Raw genomic sequence first — 18,931 nt, forward strand, 5'->3', positions numbered from 1 at the left:
CTAGTGGGTTTCGGCCGTTTACTGAGTGTTTGTCAGAGTTGATCAGTGTTGCCAGTTATTGTGAGTTGTTTCTAAGAACACAAGAAAAGATAAATTATACTTATTGTTCTTAGGATCGCAGATGATGATCAGTTACCAAATACGCTCAATAAATTTACCTTTACACCTTATCAATATGTGGCGAATCTACGGATAGAGCGCGGCAACACCGTTGCCTAGCGACGTTGTAAGACTAAAATAACTAGCCGTCAGAGTGGACCGAATCTTTTCTTTTCTGATACAACTTATTTTCTGTATATGAATAATATCAATATATTATTCAACCTCTGTAAATAATACAAGAATACACGTTTATACAAAGCCACTACTGGACTCATCCTTTTATCGCCCTTTTCCTGCCGCTGATACCAGACGAACACTCTATACAAATATTACGGCCCTATCATAGTCGCTAAAAATATATTAATATTTATCTGCTTTAATCCTAGTTATTAGATTAAGTCGAATATTGTTCTCATATAATTGAATATTATTACCATATAAGTTATTGTTTTTACGAAAGCTAGCCAGATACCTACTAAAAATTATTTTGAATTACATATCTATTCATTATCCAATATGTATTATTTTTCAGAATGACTATCTACAACTTTTTCAGGTTCCGTACCATAAACAAATTGATAATATCGATATCAATGCTAAGTAGAACTTGTTTTGTGTCTGATAGAAAACATTATTTTTGGCGTCTATGCAAAATATAGAGGGAATAACAATTAACTTGTTCTACATATTCAAATATATTATTATAAGTCATAATAATATATTTGAATATGTAGAACATATTACTGTTATAAGTCATACTCCTCCAAGTACATTATTTAAACCGACCAAAGTCATGAGGGAGTGTAATTTAATAATGATTATTTAGATCAAAATAGAATCGAACCCATTTCACGACTAGGTATTCAGTGTAACATACCACAAAGACAGTACGATACCAAAACAATAATTTTTTTTTAAGCATTTTGGGTACATTATGTAAATATATGATGTAATTAAAAATATGGCCCTTACAAAATCTGCTTCTATCAAGTGCACAAATCTTAAAGTTAATTTAAAAATATTAAATTATTGATAGTTTATATAGTTACTAACTGACCCGCGTAACTTCGTCTACAGCCCACTGCCTTAACATTTATCATTATATTTCGCCCTGTTCACATATAATCTTTATAAATCATATCGTATGTTATTATAATGTATAAGCTATATCACTATAAAGTTTCATCAAAATCGGCCCAGTAGTTTTTGTGTGAAAGAGTAACAAACATCCATCCATACTCACAAACTTTAGCGTTTATAATATTATTATTAAGATTGTAATTTATTAAGTTATTTATATGTTAATTTGTATTTTGTTTATCCTTCATTTTAGTTTTCCATAAACTCTTTTATTGAATAGAAACACTATACGAACCAATATATGCTTTTGCATGTAGTACATACTGTTATCAAATCTCTGACAGTTCTTGTTGATAGCTACAAGGATGCTGATAATTCAGTATGTCCAATAGAAGAAACCCACGTCAGTTATGTGCTGTCTGTGTCTATCATTAACTAGCTGTGCCCGCGACTTCGTCCTTGAAATAGTGACCTTACATTGCATTAAATATATAATAATCATATAATAACCCAAAAAAGTAAAGAAACAGTTCCATCGTTCTAGCTTTCAAAATGACGAATTTCTATACAAACAATACAACTTCCATGACCTTATTACTTTAGCGGTAATTTTTTAACAAACTTTTTATGTCATAGTTAAGCTTCTGTCACTAGACAACCTCGGTGGTTTAGTGGTTTAATACACTGCCTTACTTCCGATGGTCGCGGGTTCGATTCCTCGCTCGGTACAAACATTTGTATTCATGAGTATGATTGTTTGTGTCGGTCTAGATGTTTTCTATGTATAATATCAGTTATCTAGTACACATAACACAAGCTTTAACTTAACTTGGGTCTAAATGACGCTGTGTGAATTGTCTTGAGATTATTATTATTATTATTATCTATAAAATTACAAATATTTTATATATTAAAATACTTTCATAAACTTTCATATGCTCTTTTGATGCGAAGAAAAGGTTGTGACGAGTTGCTCTAACAACTTCTTTCGCATTATTATTAACCTATATCCTTCCTAGAGTCTAGACTATCTGTGTACCAAATTTCATTTAAATCGGTTTTGGCGTGAGAGCATGACAGACAGACAGTCATTGTCTGTACATATAGTTAGTTAGAGTTACTTTCGCATTTATATATAATATTAGTAAGGATTTACTTAGATTACTCATCACCCTCTGAGCAAGGTGAAGAGCAACACACTGCTATGACGTGGACGTTATTACCACAATGATGAAACGGATGTAAGTTATAGACAAGTGGGTATGTACACGTAGGTACAGATGTTTAGGTTTAAAAATTGGCATCTGAGTTTATGGTTTTGAATCATGGCTATTAGGGAGTTATGTCAAATTGAAAAGGCAAACAAACTGTTCCACCTGATGGTAGATGGCAAATATCTGCTATATACATGTGTATTAACAGAATCACAAACATTGAGTTGTTATCTGACGTTCTAGCACTCCTGTGTTGCCATTACTAAGGTACATGAAAAATGTAATGAAGACTACCTACTATAAATATAAGTATATGTTATGTTATATATAATTTAATTATTGCTAGCTACTCGCCCCGACTTCGTCCGGGTGTACATATATTATACATATAAACCTTCCTCTTGAATCACTTTATCTATTAAAAAAAACGCTTCAAAATCCGTTACGTAGTTTTAAAGATTTAAGCATACATAGGGACGGACAGACAGCGACAGCTACTTTGTTTTATACTATGTAGTATAACTTTAATAAACAAGTACATATATAAATATGAACATGGTGGTTATAACATCTACATATCTAATTCTATCTAATATAATCTGTATAGATGAAAGTTTTTTTTAACCTAACATTTTTGGATAGTAGCTACCTCATTCCAAAATTGTGTCGATTAAGTTAAATCCGTATTGTGTAACTTATCTACTTAATTATTTTAATTGCTATCAATAATTACAACTCATGTGTATCTATACTTAACTTCTTATCAGATTAATGCAGTTGGAAGTCAAACAAGATCATTTATGCACTTTGAATTATTATTGATAAATATAGGTACACAATTTATAAGATTAAATTAAAATAGCATATGACAGTCCGAAATGCTTTTTCGAAAATGAAGAAGCTTGTGATTGTGTGAGATTGTGTTCTACATATTATGTAACTATATTTTTAAACAGATATCTTAATTTTTTTATATATACGGTGTTATTTTCTTGCAAACAGCTGTGATGACAAATGATATATCCCCTCCGATCAATCCCCGTTCAATTCAAACGGGGATCGAAATTACAACGACTTGAGCCTCAGGCGTCCGTCAGGCGGGAGTTTGCCTTCAGCCGCTCCATAAGTCCTTCCGCGGGTTTGGAGTGTCATCTGCGCTTGCCTCCTACCGTCCAGTGAAGCTGTAAATGCCAGCTGCAGCACTCAGCATTAGAGTAGTCCGATCAATAAGTTTTAAGTAACTAGGTATATATGGATAAAATTAATGTTACATTAAATTCTTAAATCCTGTACTTTACGATAAGCAATTCTCATTCCCTAATCATTCAAAATGACTAGAAGAATATATTTATTATTGATATGCAGTATTAATTTCACGCGATTATAAACTTTACTATATATCTGCCTATTGATTTGTTAATTTATTAGTTTTTATTAAAATAAAGAGTTTATAAAATTGTTAGCTTGAATGTGTAGTGTATATAAATTTTGCACGTCTGCATGCATCTGCATGCAGGCTGAATACATTGGACATAATATTCAATATTGTAAGACCTATTTGTAACATTGTATTTTGCAAACATATAAATGATTAAATGTGTGTGTGTATGTGTGTGTGTGTGTGTGTGTGCCGACTAGCAGAATATCATCGAAAAAGTAATTGTGAATAAACAATCAATAACACAAACATTTTGTATGTTTTTCCGCTTTTCGAAAATAATTGTAGAACAATTTTTTTTAACTGTTTTCGATAAATATTTTTATTACCGATTCTGAGGTGGTACAGAAACAGGTAAATATCCTAGAAACATAAAATTATTCATGTTAAGACCTGATTAACTATTAATAATGGTACGAAGGTCGCCAGATCAGATACCAACGTAGTATCTAATTATAAAAAAATGTCAATTTGATCAGACGCTTCCACCATTGTCTGCCGCAACGTGTTTCACTTCATGCCGTGAAGTAATCGTCTGACATCAAGACCGTGACCTTACGATGCCATTGTTCCAACTCTTACACCTCTACCCTAAAGCGTCTACACATACGTAATTACCTCCTAACCAATATTATACACATATATATATTTATGTCTTCTATTATATATTTCTCGTGACGCGGTGTTCGTTACGAAACTCCTCCGAAACGACTCTTCTGATTTGTGTGACATTTTAGGTGCATAGTGTGTACGTCTGAGAATCGGCTACTATCTATTTTCCATAGCCCTTATTGATAAGAGTTGTCCACCCTTAAATATATTTTTTTTTTCGACCTAATATTTTATTTTATTATGATTTAGCACTGAAAATTACATACAACTTCAAATTGTCACCCTTTTACCACTGACCCCTATTGTTTAATAGGGAAATAACGTTTGCTGGGTCAACTAGTAACAATTTTATAACAAAACTTCTCAGAAACGGCTTGACCAATTCTTATGAAATTTTGTATGTATCCCTATATTATAGGTATACCGGTATACGCTGGCGGGGCGCCAGAGGTGAGTGATAGGATATGCATGAGGTCAGGTTAGATTACCTATTGTGATTAACAGGAATTAACCACAATGGTCACCAAAGGGAACATCGTAGAGGTGGACCTAATATATTGCTAACAATGGGGTCATTCGTACCATTTCTAACAATCCCTTTCCTCAACGGAGATTAGGAATATAAATTGACGTACATAGATTTTTCTTTTAGAGTCAAATACATTTGAACCCAAGATATTTTTGATGTCATGTCAAGGGTAGTAAAAACCAACAGACCACGACGTTCTCAACAAGTAAGTAAGTCTTACGGGTGGTCGTCTATTAGAAAAGACAATTATGAGAAAGTAAACGGCGAACACCCGTTCCGAGCTGTAGCTACAAAGGTCATTAGTATCTATTTACGTAGTAGAACTTTCCTTGGAGTGAAATTAAAACCTTCAATATACCTACAAACGAGTAAATTAATAATATGTTATGAAACGTAATATTTCATACTGCTGTCACAGTACTGTTAGCTTCAATAACAGCGTTTTACCTTACAATAAAACACTTAACTGCTTACCTAATTCTAAGCGTACCTATTTAACGGCCTCGGTGGTCTAGCCGTTTAAAACATTATCTTACTTCCGATGGTCGCGGGTTCGATTCCTCGCACGACACAAATATTTGTATTCATGAGTTTGTATCGGTCTGGGTTTACTATGTAGGTATAATATGTATATATTTCTGAAAAAAAAACTATGTATTTGTATCTCTGTGTGAGTTGTCCTAAGATTGTTACTATTTAATTTTACTACGAAATCCCGTATATCATTGCCACTAATATTATACTATATTGTTTTTACATGACATTGACATTAGTGAACAAATCGTCCTCCACTAGGCGACACCAAACACGCCCCAAACTAAGCAGAGCTGTGTTATGGGTACTAGACAACTGATATAAATATTTAGATGTTATTTGGTAAATACATATATAATATTAATTGAAGACACAAAGACCGATACAAACAATCATACTCACAAATACAAATGTTTGTATAGTGCGAGAATTCGAACCCGCGACTATCGGAAGTAAAGCGGTTTGCTAAACCAACGGAGGCCATTCAAATTACACACTTTTTTGTATTGATCTCATTTGAACTCACGTCTTTTTGGGTACCCCTAGGCTACAACACTTTCAAAGAAAAGTCACTAGCATATAAATTAACAAATTTTGTTTTAATAAACCAAAAATGTGCTTATATACAAATAGTTATACATAATAATGATCAGTAACGAGAAAGTTCTAAACTTAAATTAATTAAAAATAATTTAGCCGTATTTGGACTGCAGCTGTTTGGCCAAGTCGATGTACTGCTGCTTGGCGTCGTCCTGGGAGATGCCTTTACGTCCGGTCCACGCGTTGAACTTCGCGCTTTCTACCACACCGCTGGGCGCAGCTGTGAACAAGAATGAGGAATGAGCAAGAAATAGAAATTATCTGTATTCGAATAATATTTTTAATACAAGCACTATTGAATAGTCACTTTTTTTTATTCTACCACTCATTCGGAACGCAGACTAATCACAAGAAGAATGAGCAAGAAACTTGTGTGTTGCTCTTTTAAATAAATAATTACACAATAATAAGTAAGAGGCATACGATAATCTAAAAAATAATAGTAACAACTAATTCATTCCTAGTGCAATCAGAGAATATTATCAGCGCTATAAATTTTAAGTTTTTTCTACAAAAGTATTATTATCATTTTCAATTTTATATAAGTCTTTTTACAGAGAAAGTGACATATGACATTTGAATCTTTTTCAGACAGATTAAGAACAGACTCAGGTCGTTGTATAACCTTACGCAATTACTAACTTGTACAATATTTATTATATACATATATAAGAATTATATTAACCATATTTCCATACAAATAAGTTAAATATAAAATAAACAACTTAGTCTGCCTTTAGACAGGAGTACTCGCGATGTAGCGCGTCTAATCATGAGTGATTGTATTGAATATATTGACATAGGTATTTCAAATATTGGTAATAACAGTAATATCACTGGACAATACACACAACGCCATTTATTCCAAGCTAAGCAGAGCTTGTGTTATGGGTACTAAACAACTGATATAAATACTTAGATTTTTTTTGTAAATACATAGAAAACAACCAGACCGAAAGAAACAATAGAATCGAAGACAATTGAGGCTGTTATATTGATAATAATATAAAAAATATTGATTATTGTGTTTGTACTTTTTTATTGTATAATACAAATCAAATATATTTGAAATTTGAGAAACTCAATGGTCAAGCGGTTACTACGACCGTGTGAGGAATGGACCCCACGACCATCAGTAGCAAAGCGGTGTGTCAAACCGCTAGACCACCGAGGCCGTCAAAATAATATGATATGATGATGGCCGATAAAGTGAATGATCCGAAATAAACTACTTGGCTATCTATATTATTAGCAATAACGCAAAACTTTATCGAAGATAACTAGAGACATTACGTTATTAGTTAATTCTAGCAAAAATAAACTACATCATCACTGCTTTTACTTCATTAATCCTTGATAATCAACAAAATACTAAGCTGATAAATCAAAACATATCTATACATATAAATAAAATTGGTGTGTCTGTTTGTAATATTGCAATAATCGTTTTTTTACTACATGCATATGAATATAAATACGACACATACACCAAAATAACATTTTTTACAATTTTTGTCTGTCTGTCTGTCGGTCTGTTTGTTCCGGCTAATCTCTGAAATGGCTGGACAGATTTTGACGAGACTTTTTTTGGCAGGTAGCTGGTGTAATAAGCAGTAACTTAGGCTACTTTTATTTTAGATAAATAAAATTAAATTCCATGCTGACGAAGTCGCTGGAACAGCTAGTCAATTATGAAATGGGGTTTTACGTATGTTTTACAAAAAAAATATAGAAGGATTTATGTCAGTAGTAGTGATATAGCTACTTAAATATTTGTTATAAAATACCTACATAAAATACATATAGAATACACCCAGATCAATACAAATAATCATACTCATGAATACAAAATGTTTGCATCGTACGACGAATTGAACCCGCGATCATCGGAAGTAAGGCGGTGTGCTAAACCACTGGACCACTGAGGCCGTCAAATAAGTACGCTTAGAATTAGATTAACAGTTAATAAGCGTTTTATTGTAAGGTAAAACGCTGTTATTGAAGCTAACAGTACTGTGACAATAGTATGAAACAGTACGTTTCATAAGATATTATTCATTTACTCGTTTATAGGTATACTAGCTTTTGCCCGCGGCTTCGCTCGCGTTAATTTATCCCCTTAGAGGTGGAATTTATCAAAATCCTTTCTTAGGGGATGCCTACGTCATAGTAGATTTATGCATGCAAAGTCTCAGCCCGATCTGTTTAAAATTGACATATTTTCCTCTCCCTATTTTATCCCCTTGGGGATAGAATTAATCAAAATCGTTTCTTAGCGGATGCCTACGTCATAATATCTACCTGCATGCCAAATTTCAGCACGATCCGTCCAGTGGTTTGGGCTGTGCATTGATAGATCACTATGTCAGTCACCTTTGAGTTATATATATAGATTGATAGTTTTAATTTCACACCAAGGAGAATTAAGAATAGATATCAAAGACCTTTTTTCTTCTTCTTTTTTTTTACTGAGGAAAATCCTCGTGGATAACCGCCCGCCCCGGGGAAGGTAGACGGATACTGATGGACTCTTACCGGCTAAAAACCCCAAGGTGTTCCTTCTCTTGACCTTATGTCGGGGTTACGGGAATGCGTAAGCAATCATCCAACCGAGCAACCCTGAGGGCGAGATTTATAGCCCATGCAAAATTTTAAAAAAAGACCTAGCAATAGATAATTAGGTACATACCAATGTTAACATCACCGACGGTAGCCTGTTTGTACAGGGAGTAGAGTGCCAGGTTCTCGCTGTCTGATGGCCTGGTCTTCCAGTTCCTCACTGAGCCGGAGACCTGTTGGAATTCCTGGAATAAAATAAATATAAAATAAATAAAATAAATTGGAAAATTAAGGGTAGATCTGATTTTCAGTTGAAAATCAGCGCTGGAAAACTATGTTTCAAGAATTATGCTGAGTTGTGGTCCACATTGCTCTATTTTGTATAATGTGTAATATAAATTGTTGTTTCTATTTTTTTATGTCATAATTGTTGTGTCAATACAACCAATAAAATTCTATTCTATCCTATTTCATAGATTGCTATTTTATTAAATCCTAATGACGATGATGTTATACACTATGTATTTCCTTTTATGTACGCCACACCTGATGGTATGTGGACGGTAGGGTAAAAAATATTAATATGAAAAATTCCGTTCATAAGAGGCTAAAATGTCATACATGAATAATTATTTTTGATTTGATTTGATTTAATCGTCGCATACATATAGGTAAAGCACCATAGACATCGCAATATAAATATATGTATTTACAATAAAAAAAAGTATTTTTGTCAGTAGTTTAATAACCATAACACAAGCTATGCTATCTTTGGGGCCCTTTTATCGCAGTAATTCTAATACGGAACCCTAAAAAATAAAAATAAGATATCTATTTACAGACATAATCATTGATATAAAATTTATCAATGATTGATGACATACTAGCGTCACGATCTGTCTTTGCTCAGGTTGAAAAGTGCGTGACGTTTAGCAGGAGTTAGGTGACAAACGCACGTATGTTTGTCACCTAAATCCTACTAAACGACTGGACCATTTTAGATGAAATTTCTTGTTTATATTTCAACTCTTTACTCGATGGTTTGGCAATAAAATTGAACCAGGTACATGGAACTGTAGATGGTGTTACGTATTTTCCTGAAGTACAAGCTATATTATTGTGAAGTTTCAGAAAAATCTGTTCATTATTTTTGCGTGAAAGAGTAACAAATATCCATCCATACTCACTAACTATTGCTTTCACTTCAGGATTTAGTTTTCAGTTTCTTAAAAGAAACTTATTTTTTTATAGTGTTATATATTTGAGATATTGTCAGGTGCTAAGACCTATAGCACTGCGACCTACATAGATTTTTTCAAAGTTCGCTCCCCAGACCCATCAGGGACGAGTATAGAAAAATATCCTCCTCAAGTAAACATATAAATATTATATAAATTAAACTACAAATATTTGTTTTAAGAATAACTCGATTTAATCCAGACGAAATAGAAGCCTTACAGTTTCAGCTGTCGCCATTATTTTCAATGTATCAGAATGTTTAATACATTGTTTGGTCGTTTGTTAACGCAATTGACCTGTCATAGTATGCATAATATGTTGTTATTTTTTTTTAAACAATCTTTTTAACAATACACTGTTATCATGACGCAAATGTGACGTTAACAGACATCTATAACTAATATAATCTACGTAGACGTACCTACACTTTTTATTAGACATTATCAATAATATTTCATTACTAGCTTACCTGTGCAGCTTTGTATGCAACACAATCCCTTAACATTTGTCATTATATTTCGCTCAATTTACATAATATCTTTTTAAATGATATCCTAAGTGTTATTCTGATATATGAACTATATTATTGTGAAGTTTCATCAAAATCTATTCAGTAGTTTTGAGTGAAAGAGCAACAAACTATCTATCCTTCATACAAACTTTCCCGTTTATAAATTAGTAAGATGTAGTTGGTAAACAAACAAGCGTTCGGGTCATCTGTTTTTGTTTACCCGTCTGTGTTTTTTGTAGACTATAAGATAGAATATAAGACACGCGTACCATTATGCCATTAAAAATCCCATACATTCATTTAACAATCTAAATGCTTGTGAGAGAAAGCTCCTTTATTACTATTACTATTACCAATATTGTTACTTCTATTAATCCATCCATACTCACAAACTTTCACGTTTATAATATTAATAAGATAGTAAGATTATATACTATCACGGCTGATACCCCGAATGGGGTTTTTTTTAGACATGATAATGGAATAGTGCACCCGCCTGCGCTAACAGTTTTCGCTGGCGGGGCACCAGTGAAGGATGATAAGATGAGCATGAGGTCTGGTCAGTTAGCCCACCGTGACAAATTAATCAGGAAATTATCACGATGTTTTCCAAGAGGAACCGCGTGGAGGTCAAACTGACATGGTACACTGCTAGCAATGGGGTCAACAGTCCTCACTACTAACAATATAATTGTTATGACTGTACAAAAGTGCTTAAATTAAGTTTATTTGAATAAATTATTTTCTATTCTATTCTATTCTACTGTTATACGTATTCCCAACACCAGAGAGCTATTTAGATATAAGTAGGTACATTATGACACATTTTATTTAATAATAATTAATAATACCTTACCTGATCGAGAGACATTTTGTTTTAGTTTGTTGGAGTAGGTAAGAAGAGTTGAAATCTGAAACAAGAAAGAAACAATTTATTATAAATTACCTTTGCCTACTACGTTTCTACGAAAAATTAAAAAGATAACCTAAATTGTAAAATTGTCACATTTAACGCCATCTATTGTTAAGTAGAGTAAAGTATAAATCAATTCATACAACTATTGAGATTATCAATATTTATCCATATCTAATTAATGTACACCTAATATATATATATCGATATATATTGTATATATCGATTTCTACCCGGCTTCGTGTGGGTGTACATGTATTATACATATAAACCTTTCTTTCGAATCACTCTACCTATTGCTAAAATTGCTGCATTAAAAACCCTATCTAAGAGAACAGACATCGGAAGCTAATCATTTTATATTATGTAAAGCAGAAATGTAAATATATATAACTCAAAGGTGACTGACTGACATAGTGATCTATCAACGCACAGCCCAAACCACTGAACGGATCGAGTTGATATTTGACATGCAGGTAGATGTTATGACGTAGGCATCCGTTAATAGGATTTTGATTAATTCTACCCCTAGTGGGATGAAGTTTGTATGAAACTTTGTCAATTTTAAACCGATCGGGCTGAGACTTTGCATGCATAAAGCTACTATGACGTAGGCATCCTCTAAGTAAGGATGTTGATAAATTCCATGCCTAAGGGGATAAAAGTTTGTATAAATCTTCTTAGATTTTGTAGGCCCTATTTTTTTACACACTCTAAACAAAACTAAAGCCGCAAGAACTACACCTAATTAATAATGACACTTACTACTACGCGAGAGAAGCCGCAGGCAAAGGCTAGGACACTATAATACCCTTCTTATTATATAATGATTTGAAATATTTATAAATAATTAAACAATTGAATATCAGATATAAGATAGTAATCATTACAGCATAAATATTTTATGACAGCGTGTTAACTAATAAATTTATATTAAGTAATATACCATATTTTAAAAGCCGACAATAAACTTTCTTTGAATCCATTTTACTAATGGAATAAAAAATAAAGTGAACTAAAATTACGGCGCGAATGACATTCCTTGAGTGCAATGACCGTAATGGCGCGGAAACTGGAGCTTCCACTTTCAAATGACAAACAACCGCAATATCGAAATTGCAATGAGTCAGATATTAAACAACGAAGATTATCTACGCTAATATTATAAAGCTGAAGTGTTTGTTTGTTTGGTTGAACGCGGTAATATCTGTAAATACTAGTTCGAATTTATAAATAAAATAAAATAGATTGCTTTAATGTTGGCTGGATAGTTTATTGATATAAGCCAACAGTATATAGTTTATTTTAGTACTGGCTATGACCTAAATGACAACAATGGGAAAAAATGCCCAAATGGAGAAATTGTAACATTCGAAATTTCGTGGGTCCACTTGTTGAAACTAATAATAAGGCCAGTCTAAGCTCTTTCAGGTAGACCTTATCATTACATAGTAAAAAACAAAGTCACGGTCGCTGTCTGTCCGTCTCTATGTATGCTAAAATCTTTAAAACTACGCAACGGATTTTGAAGCGTTTTTTTTTTATAGATGAGTGATCTAGAAGAAGGTTTATATGTATAATACATGTACATCCGGAGCAAGTAGCTAGTTCCTATACAAAAACGCAGTTATCTCTTGCTCAGTGTGTCTTATTTTTTTACTGTATAAGATTTTTGCAAGCAATTAATTGTATAGACTTTGAAGGTTTAGTACGGACTAAACCCGTATCAATGAAACAAAATATTTTTTTGTAAAACCAAACAGACTTAACAATTCTTATAAAACATACTGTTAATTGCTCTGTGATTCGTAGAAGCATCTGTATCGATTAAAGAGATTAACGCATATCTAAGGCGCCAATGAAAGTTAATCCTTATACATTTTTATACAAACATAATTTACTGTTTCGAGACTGGATATTTCTTCATATAGACAAATAAATATGCACCAGAGAAGTGGATTTCCGAAATCGATGTCGTTATTGTATATTAGGTGTTGTGTCCAGTTTTTGAAAACTAAGTTACAAAAAATATTGGATGCTCCACAGATGGGCCCTACCTGCCACCTGTGAGAATTCCTGTAATAGGTCTCATAGACCCCATCTATGAGACCTATAACAGGACTTCTTCGTTAATGTAATTTTGACAGCTAACAGTATAAAGGATATGAAGACATGGCTGTATGGGCGCAGTTCTCTTTGCCTTTCCGATAAAGGATAACAGAACCAAAAAAAAAGTATAAAGGAGATTTAAGTTTTTGCTCCTACTAACATTAAAATTAAGAAATTGTAACTAACACTATAGATAATAGATCTGATTTAAATTATTATTCGAAAATAGAACACGTAATTTCTGTCGATTGTAAAAAGACGCACAACACGCTTCCCGCGGATTGATACAAATTCGCAACGGCCATTATGCGGAATTAACCTTTACGGACCAAAATATCCAGTCTATCCATTGCTTTGTGGTCACTTGATTATACTCATATTTGTTTCATATACATCCTCGTTTTTTTTTAGTTTTCCCATACAAATAATCAAGAGAACTGATTTAAAATTAATAAACCATATTACTATTTATTTAGATAGGTAATTTATGATATACTGATGTAGTGTTTGTTATCAGGGTTCTCACAATATGTTACTCAACATTCTACCATCTGATAGCCTGTTGCCACAAATAAAGTACATTTTTACCTATCTTCTAGTTACATTAATTATTATATTTACTTCCTTTCCTTTAAATGGTGTACAACTCAATACAAATAATGCATTATTATTATTATTGTAACAAACATCAAACACAAGTTTCCTACACTACATCAATTGAAAACAATAAATATTTTAACGAGGGTATAAAAATCTAATAAATACACTAGTTATGGACATTCCATTTTTAATTTTTAATTTTAATTTATAGACTATAAAAAATAATAATTGCGTGTAGGACTCACCACGATCGAGCTAGGTCGTGTTCGGAGAAAATACTGAAAATTTTCAGCAGCGGTACCACTTTTAAATTTCAGACTGGACGCGATCGTCTACTGTAGATTAAGTTAGGGTTGTCAACTAACACTTTTATAGTTTATTTTATTTTATACAATCTATTTTTTATTTTGTTGTTTTTTACAAACTGTGTTAATAAAACTCGATGAAAATATATAAAAATAATGAGATTCATTTATTGTCTTTAGCGAGATATAATTCTCATGCCCGGTTCTTTTATATTTTACTAGCTACTCGCCCCGGTTTCGCACGGGCGTACATGTATCATCACTCTATCCATTAAAAAAACCGCTTCAAAATCCTTTGCGTAGTTTTAAAGATTTAAGCATACAAGGGACGGACAGACAGCAACAGCGACTTTGTTTTATACTATGTAATGATGAAAGTCCCTGAGAAGTATTTTTATTTTACTAGTCCAGCCTTTTCATTTCGCTCTTCCACAATCTCTTGGTCACTACAGACTCCTTTCTATGGTCATGGGATATTCTCTTTCTGTTGAACAGAGTGAAATTAGCAGTCATGAATGGTATCGAGAGCGTCACATGACACTATGGTGTACGAAATACCATAACGGTTACCATTTACCATCAGGTGGTCTGTCGGTTTGTTTGTTATTCCAATACATCAAAAATCTACATTAAAAAATGTTTTTGGAGACCAAAAAATTGGCCTTAATAAAAAAAAGGAGAGTACTAAAATTTTAGTTCCCTACAATATACTTTAGACGCTCTCAATTATAAAATGTATTAACTCAAAGTATATTAATTTTAAAAAGTCAACTATAAACACTTAATATATAATCAAAGTCGATTTCCATAAATTTATGATATTCAGTTATATTATTGTTTAACGAGCGATAACAATACTATAAAATCATTTTTCTTTATTCGAAATTTAAATTTATTTATTACATAGAAGAATTTTGCGCTGGTTTTATAATGATCACCAATCACCAGTAGGTAAATATTTTTTATTAAATATATTAAAACTATAGATTGCCAACCTTACCCCCAAGTAATACTTATAATGCAATAAATAACATTTATCTATATCTATCTACTCTATAGATACACACCATAATACTCAGCGATATTATCTGTTAATCTTAAACGAGCCGATACGAAACAGTCACCTTCAAAACATAGTTACGACGTGCGGGAATGAGGGGAGTGGTTTTAGCAATGGGTGTGTCATGAAGAGTTGGTGATCATAAATATACAAGTGGTAAAATCAGTACCATTAAGATAGATTTGACTAAAACTGTGAAGCCTTCGTAGAGAGAGTATGAACTTCTTAGCAACTATTAGACTAAAAAGTGAAGTCTTCATGGAGTTAGGCGAATTTCTTAGCATTTTTTTTTTCGCATGGATGATAATGGAATGCTGCACCCGCCTACGATAATAGTTTATGCTGGCGGGGCACCACTGGAGGATGATAAAATCAGTATGAGGTCAGGTCAGTTAGCCCAGCATTCCATGAAGTCACCATGCGGGAACCAGGAGAAACTCCGCGCAGTTCCCGGAACTTGTGATCAGTGTGTAGATTTAAAGGGCTCATTGCAGATATACGTCAACACTTACTTTTACCGCTGGTGTTTCTCTCCACGCCCAGCCAAATCTGGTAGGATCCTGATAGTAAACTGCTTTAGAAACCTTGTATAGATCCTTGTATAGTTCTAGGACAGGCAACGATTTTATAGACGATTGTATAGAGATTTAGCTGGTATTCCTCTCGGTTCCAATTCTACTGTTTATGAATTCACATAGTAATTATTATTTTTGAGTTTTTGTAACAATATGTACACTTTTTTTGTGGACGATAATGGAATAAATTTATTACCTCCAATATACAATCGTATACCCTAGCGCGGTACTAATAGAATGATGGATTGATAAAGCCAGGTCAGGACAAAAAAAATAATTTCCTTCGCTCTATCGTGTATCATTCATTTATTTAGTTATATCAGGAAATAAAAAATCGCAACTCAAATAGGGTCAAATTAAAACATAAATATTAGTAAAAAAGCGTTACAAATTTATCTAATACCAAATAATCATATTTGTATTTTGCATATTTGTATTTCATGCAATCCATCCACCATCCAGTATTTCTGCACTTCTCAAATATTGACAGGTATTCAACTATTACAGTATATAGATCAATAAAACTTAAATGAATGAATATTTTTTTCTTAAGTATTTAAACACTCAGTTAACTCAGCATGAATCTAAATAAAAAAATTGTAGATAAGGCTGCTCTACATGTTTCTCATTTTAGCGCGGGACACATATTGAACAACACTGTACCTATCCTAAATTATTTAATGTTATTTTAGTTAAGCAGTATTAAAATGCTAAATATATATATATGTTATAATAGTCCATAATAAGACTGACGCAAACAAGACTTGTTTTAACGTAAACAAGAGTTAAGTCATATTTATGACTTGTTTTTATATAGATAAAGTATCCGCCCAGCCCGACTCTGTTAAACAATATCTTATTAATATTACAAAGGCGAAAGTTTTTGAGTATGAATGGATAGATGGATGTTTATTACTCTTTCATGCAAAAACTACTGAACGGATTTTGATGAAACTTTACATTAATATAGCTTATAAATTTCACGCGGATGAAACCTCTGGTACAGCTAGTATTTAATATATATCCTATGCAGCCCCTAAATACATTTTATGTTAATTTTAAGTTTTATTAAATTATGTGTTACTTTACGGAGATCGGATTATATTACTCTATTTAATTTCGCTACCATTAGCATGTGTGAGACCACAGATATTCAGTGAGGAAACCTAACCACCACAACTGGAAGTGTCACGACCTTCTCCATTAGACATTCTGACAGTTTTTGAGTCTACCCATGTTACGACACGTGTTTCGCCTCTTAACAAGGCATCATCAGGCAATGAATAAAGCTCGGATTTAGCTTGGAATCCTAATGTTGACTGTTCGGCGACTTCTCTTCTCAATTCAATCTCATCATTTATGTATATATAATTTATTTTTATATTATTCTACATGCTATTTTTTATTATTACACATTTTTTAAATATATATTATTACAGCATACATTTCATGCAATATGCTGTAATTGGAACCCTATGACGATTGGCATTTGTATGCATTCCGTTATATTTTATAGTTATATATTAGGTATATAACTAATGTATAGTATACACAAATAAGTACGCGAAATATAAACAAGTATAATAAATATATAACATATCATAAACGTAATCTCTGTATGTTATTCAGAACGAGCTACTGAATCGATATCAGGTATTTGTGATATACCCCAGTTATTCATAATGTTACATATATATACAAAAGTGCGGGTGTTTGTTTCTTAAATTTTCCTCAACTAAATGGCAATACAACGGCTAAATGAATCATAATAAAGATGTATAGGTATATTTTTTAAATTATTGATAATGGAATGGTGCGTCTACCTGCGCTTACGGTTTACGCTGACTGTACACTATTGGAGGATGATAAGATGAACATGAGGTCAGGTCAGTTAGTCCATCGTGACAAATTCACTTATTCAATAATCAAGAAGGGGCGAAGCGGAGGATGAAACTTTGTGCAGAATTGCAGATGAAAGGAGGTTAATACCTATAATAAAACCGTAAACAAGCCTTATCTGTATATTAAAAAAAACTGCGGTCGGTAAATAAACATCTATGTAAACATTTATGATTGTACTGTAGTAGAGGCAGTATTTATATTCTGGTTGTTGTATGTATAGGTATTACAGACAAAAAGTATAGTAAATAATGTAATAAAACAATTAAGAATACAACAAATCAGTATATTTTCAGAAAAAGTATTTTTTATTTTCCCGCGCAAAACGTAATGCACCACAGATACACAATATTCCACGGCGCGCAGTCGCAGTAGGATGACGAGCGTATCATAGCTGTATGCATGTTAATATGTAGTAAGTAAGAGTAATTGTGTCATACTGAGATCTGAGCTAAGCACCAGGCCGTAGATGCGTGCGTTGAAGTACTAGGATATCATGCCTCTTATACAGTAATGTAATTCACTGTCTTACTTATACTCGTATACCGCAATTTGCGTGGCGATTGAAATTGGTGAAATTGAGGTATCTACGTAGACGACTTTCCAAATCTTTATCTTTCAAATGTACCTACTATACTTTGTAGTAATTATATTTGAATTTACTTTGTCCTATATCCAATAGTTCCTCACAGCGTTGTATACATTTTTATTTTTCTTCATTCACTCTGTAATCATCTAAACTTGGCCTACTACTTGGGCTGTCTAGGACTGCAGTAAGTTCTTTCTATAACATGTATCTAAAGCTGTACAAGCAGGCTCCTACCAGATTTATCCGGGCAGGGAGGGAAACACGAGCGGTGAAGGCGAGTGTTGACGTACGTCGACAAAAACCTCTTAAGCCTACACCCGGGTATACGTCATAAATCCCGGGAACTGCTCGGAGTTTCCCTTTCTACATACCACACGATGGAACAAGCACCCGCATGGTGAATCCAGGGAATGCTAAGAAATTCGTATCAGTGAACAATGAGAATATATTTAGCCACTTCACT

At 32.9% G+C, this 18,931-nt stretch overlaps 1 protein-coding gene across 1 annotated transcript; it reads right to left on the bottom strand.

Annotated features, from left to right (window-relative positions):
• Positions 1–6,089: 6,089 nt before the first annotated feature.
• LOC131854621 (acyl-CoA-binding protein-like) lies at positions 6,090–11,330 on the bottom strand. The gene is made up of 3 exons (XM_059205748.1): positions 11,275–11,330; positions 8,799–8,913; positions 6,090–6,329 (listed from the first exon to the last, which is right to left on the bottom strand). Exons 1-3 carry the CDS (start codon positions 11,287–11,289, stop codon positions 6,202–6,204), a joined length of 258 nt encoding a protein of 85 aa, XP_059061731.1. The 5' UTR covers positions 11,290–11,330; the 3' UTR covers positions 6,090–6,201.
• Between the last annotated feature and the right edge of the window lie 7,601 nt (positions 11,331–18,931).

The sequence above is a fragment of the Achroia grisella genome, unplaced genomic scaffold (genome assembly GCF_030625045.1).
Source record: "Achroia grisella isolate CSIRO2021 unplaced genomic scaffold, CSIRO_AGI_Agris_v1 utg1241, whole genome shotgun sequence".
Taxonomy (NCBI): Eukaryota; Metazoa; Arthropoda; class Insecta; order Lepidoptera; family Pyralidae; genus Achroia; species Achroia grisella.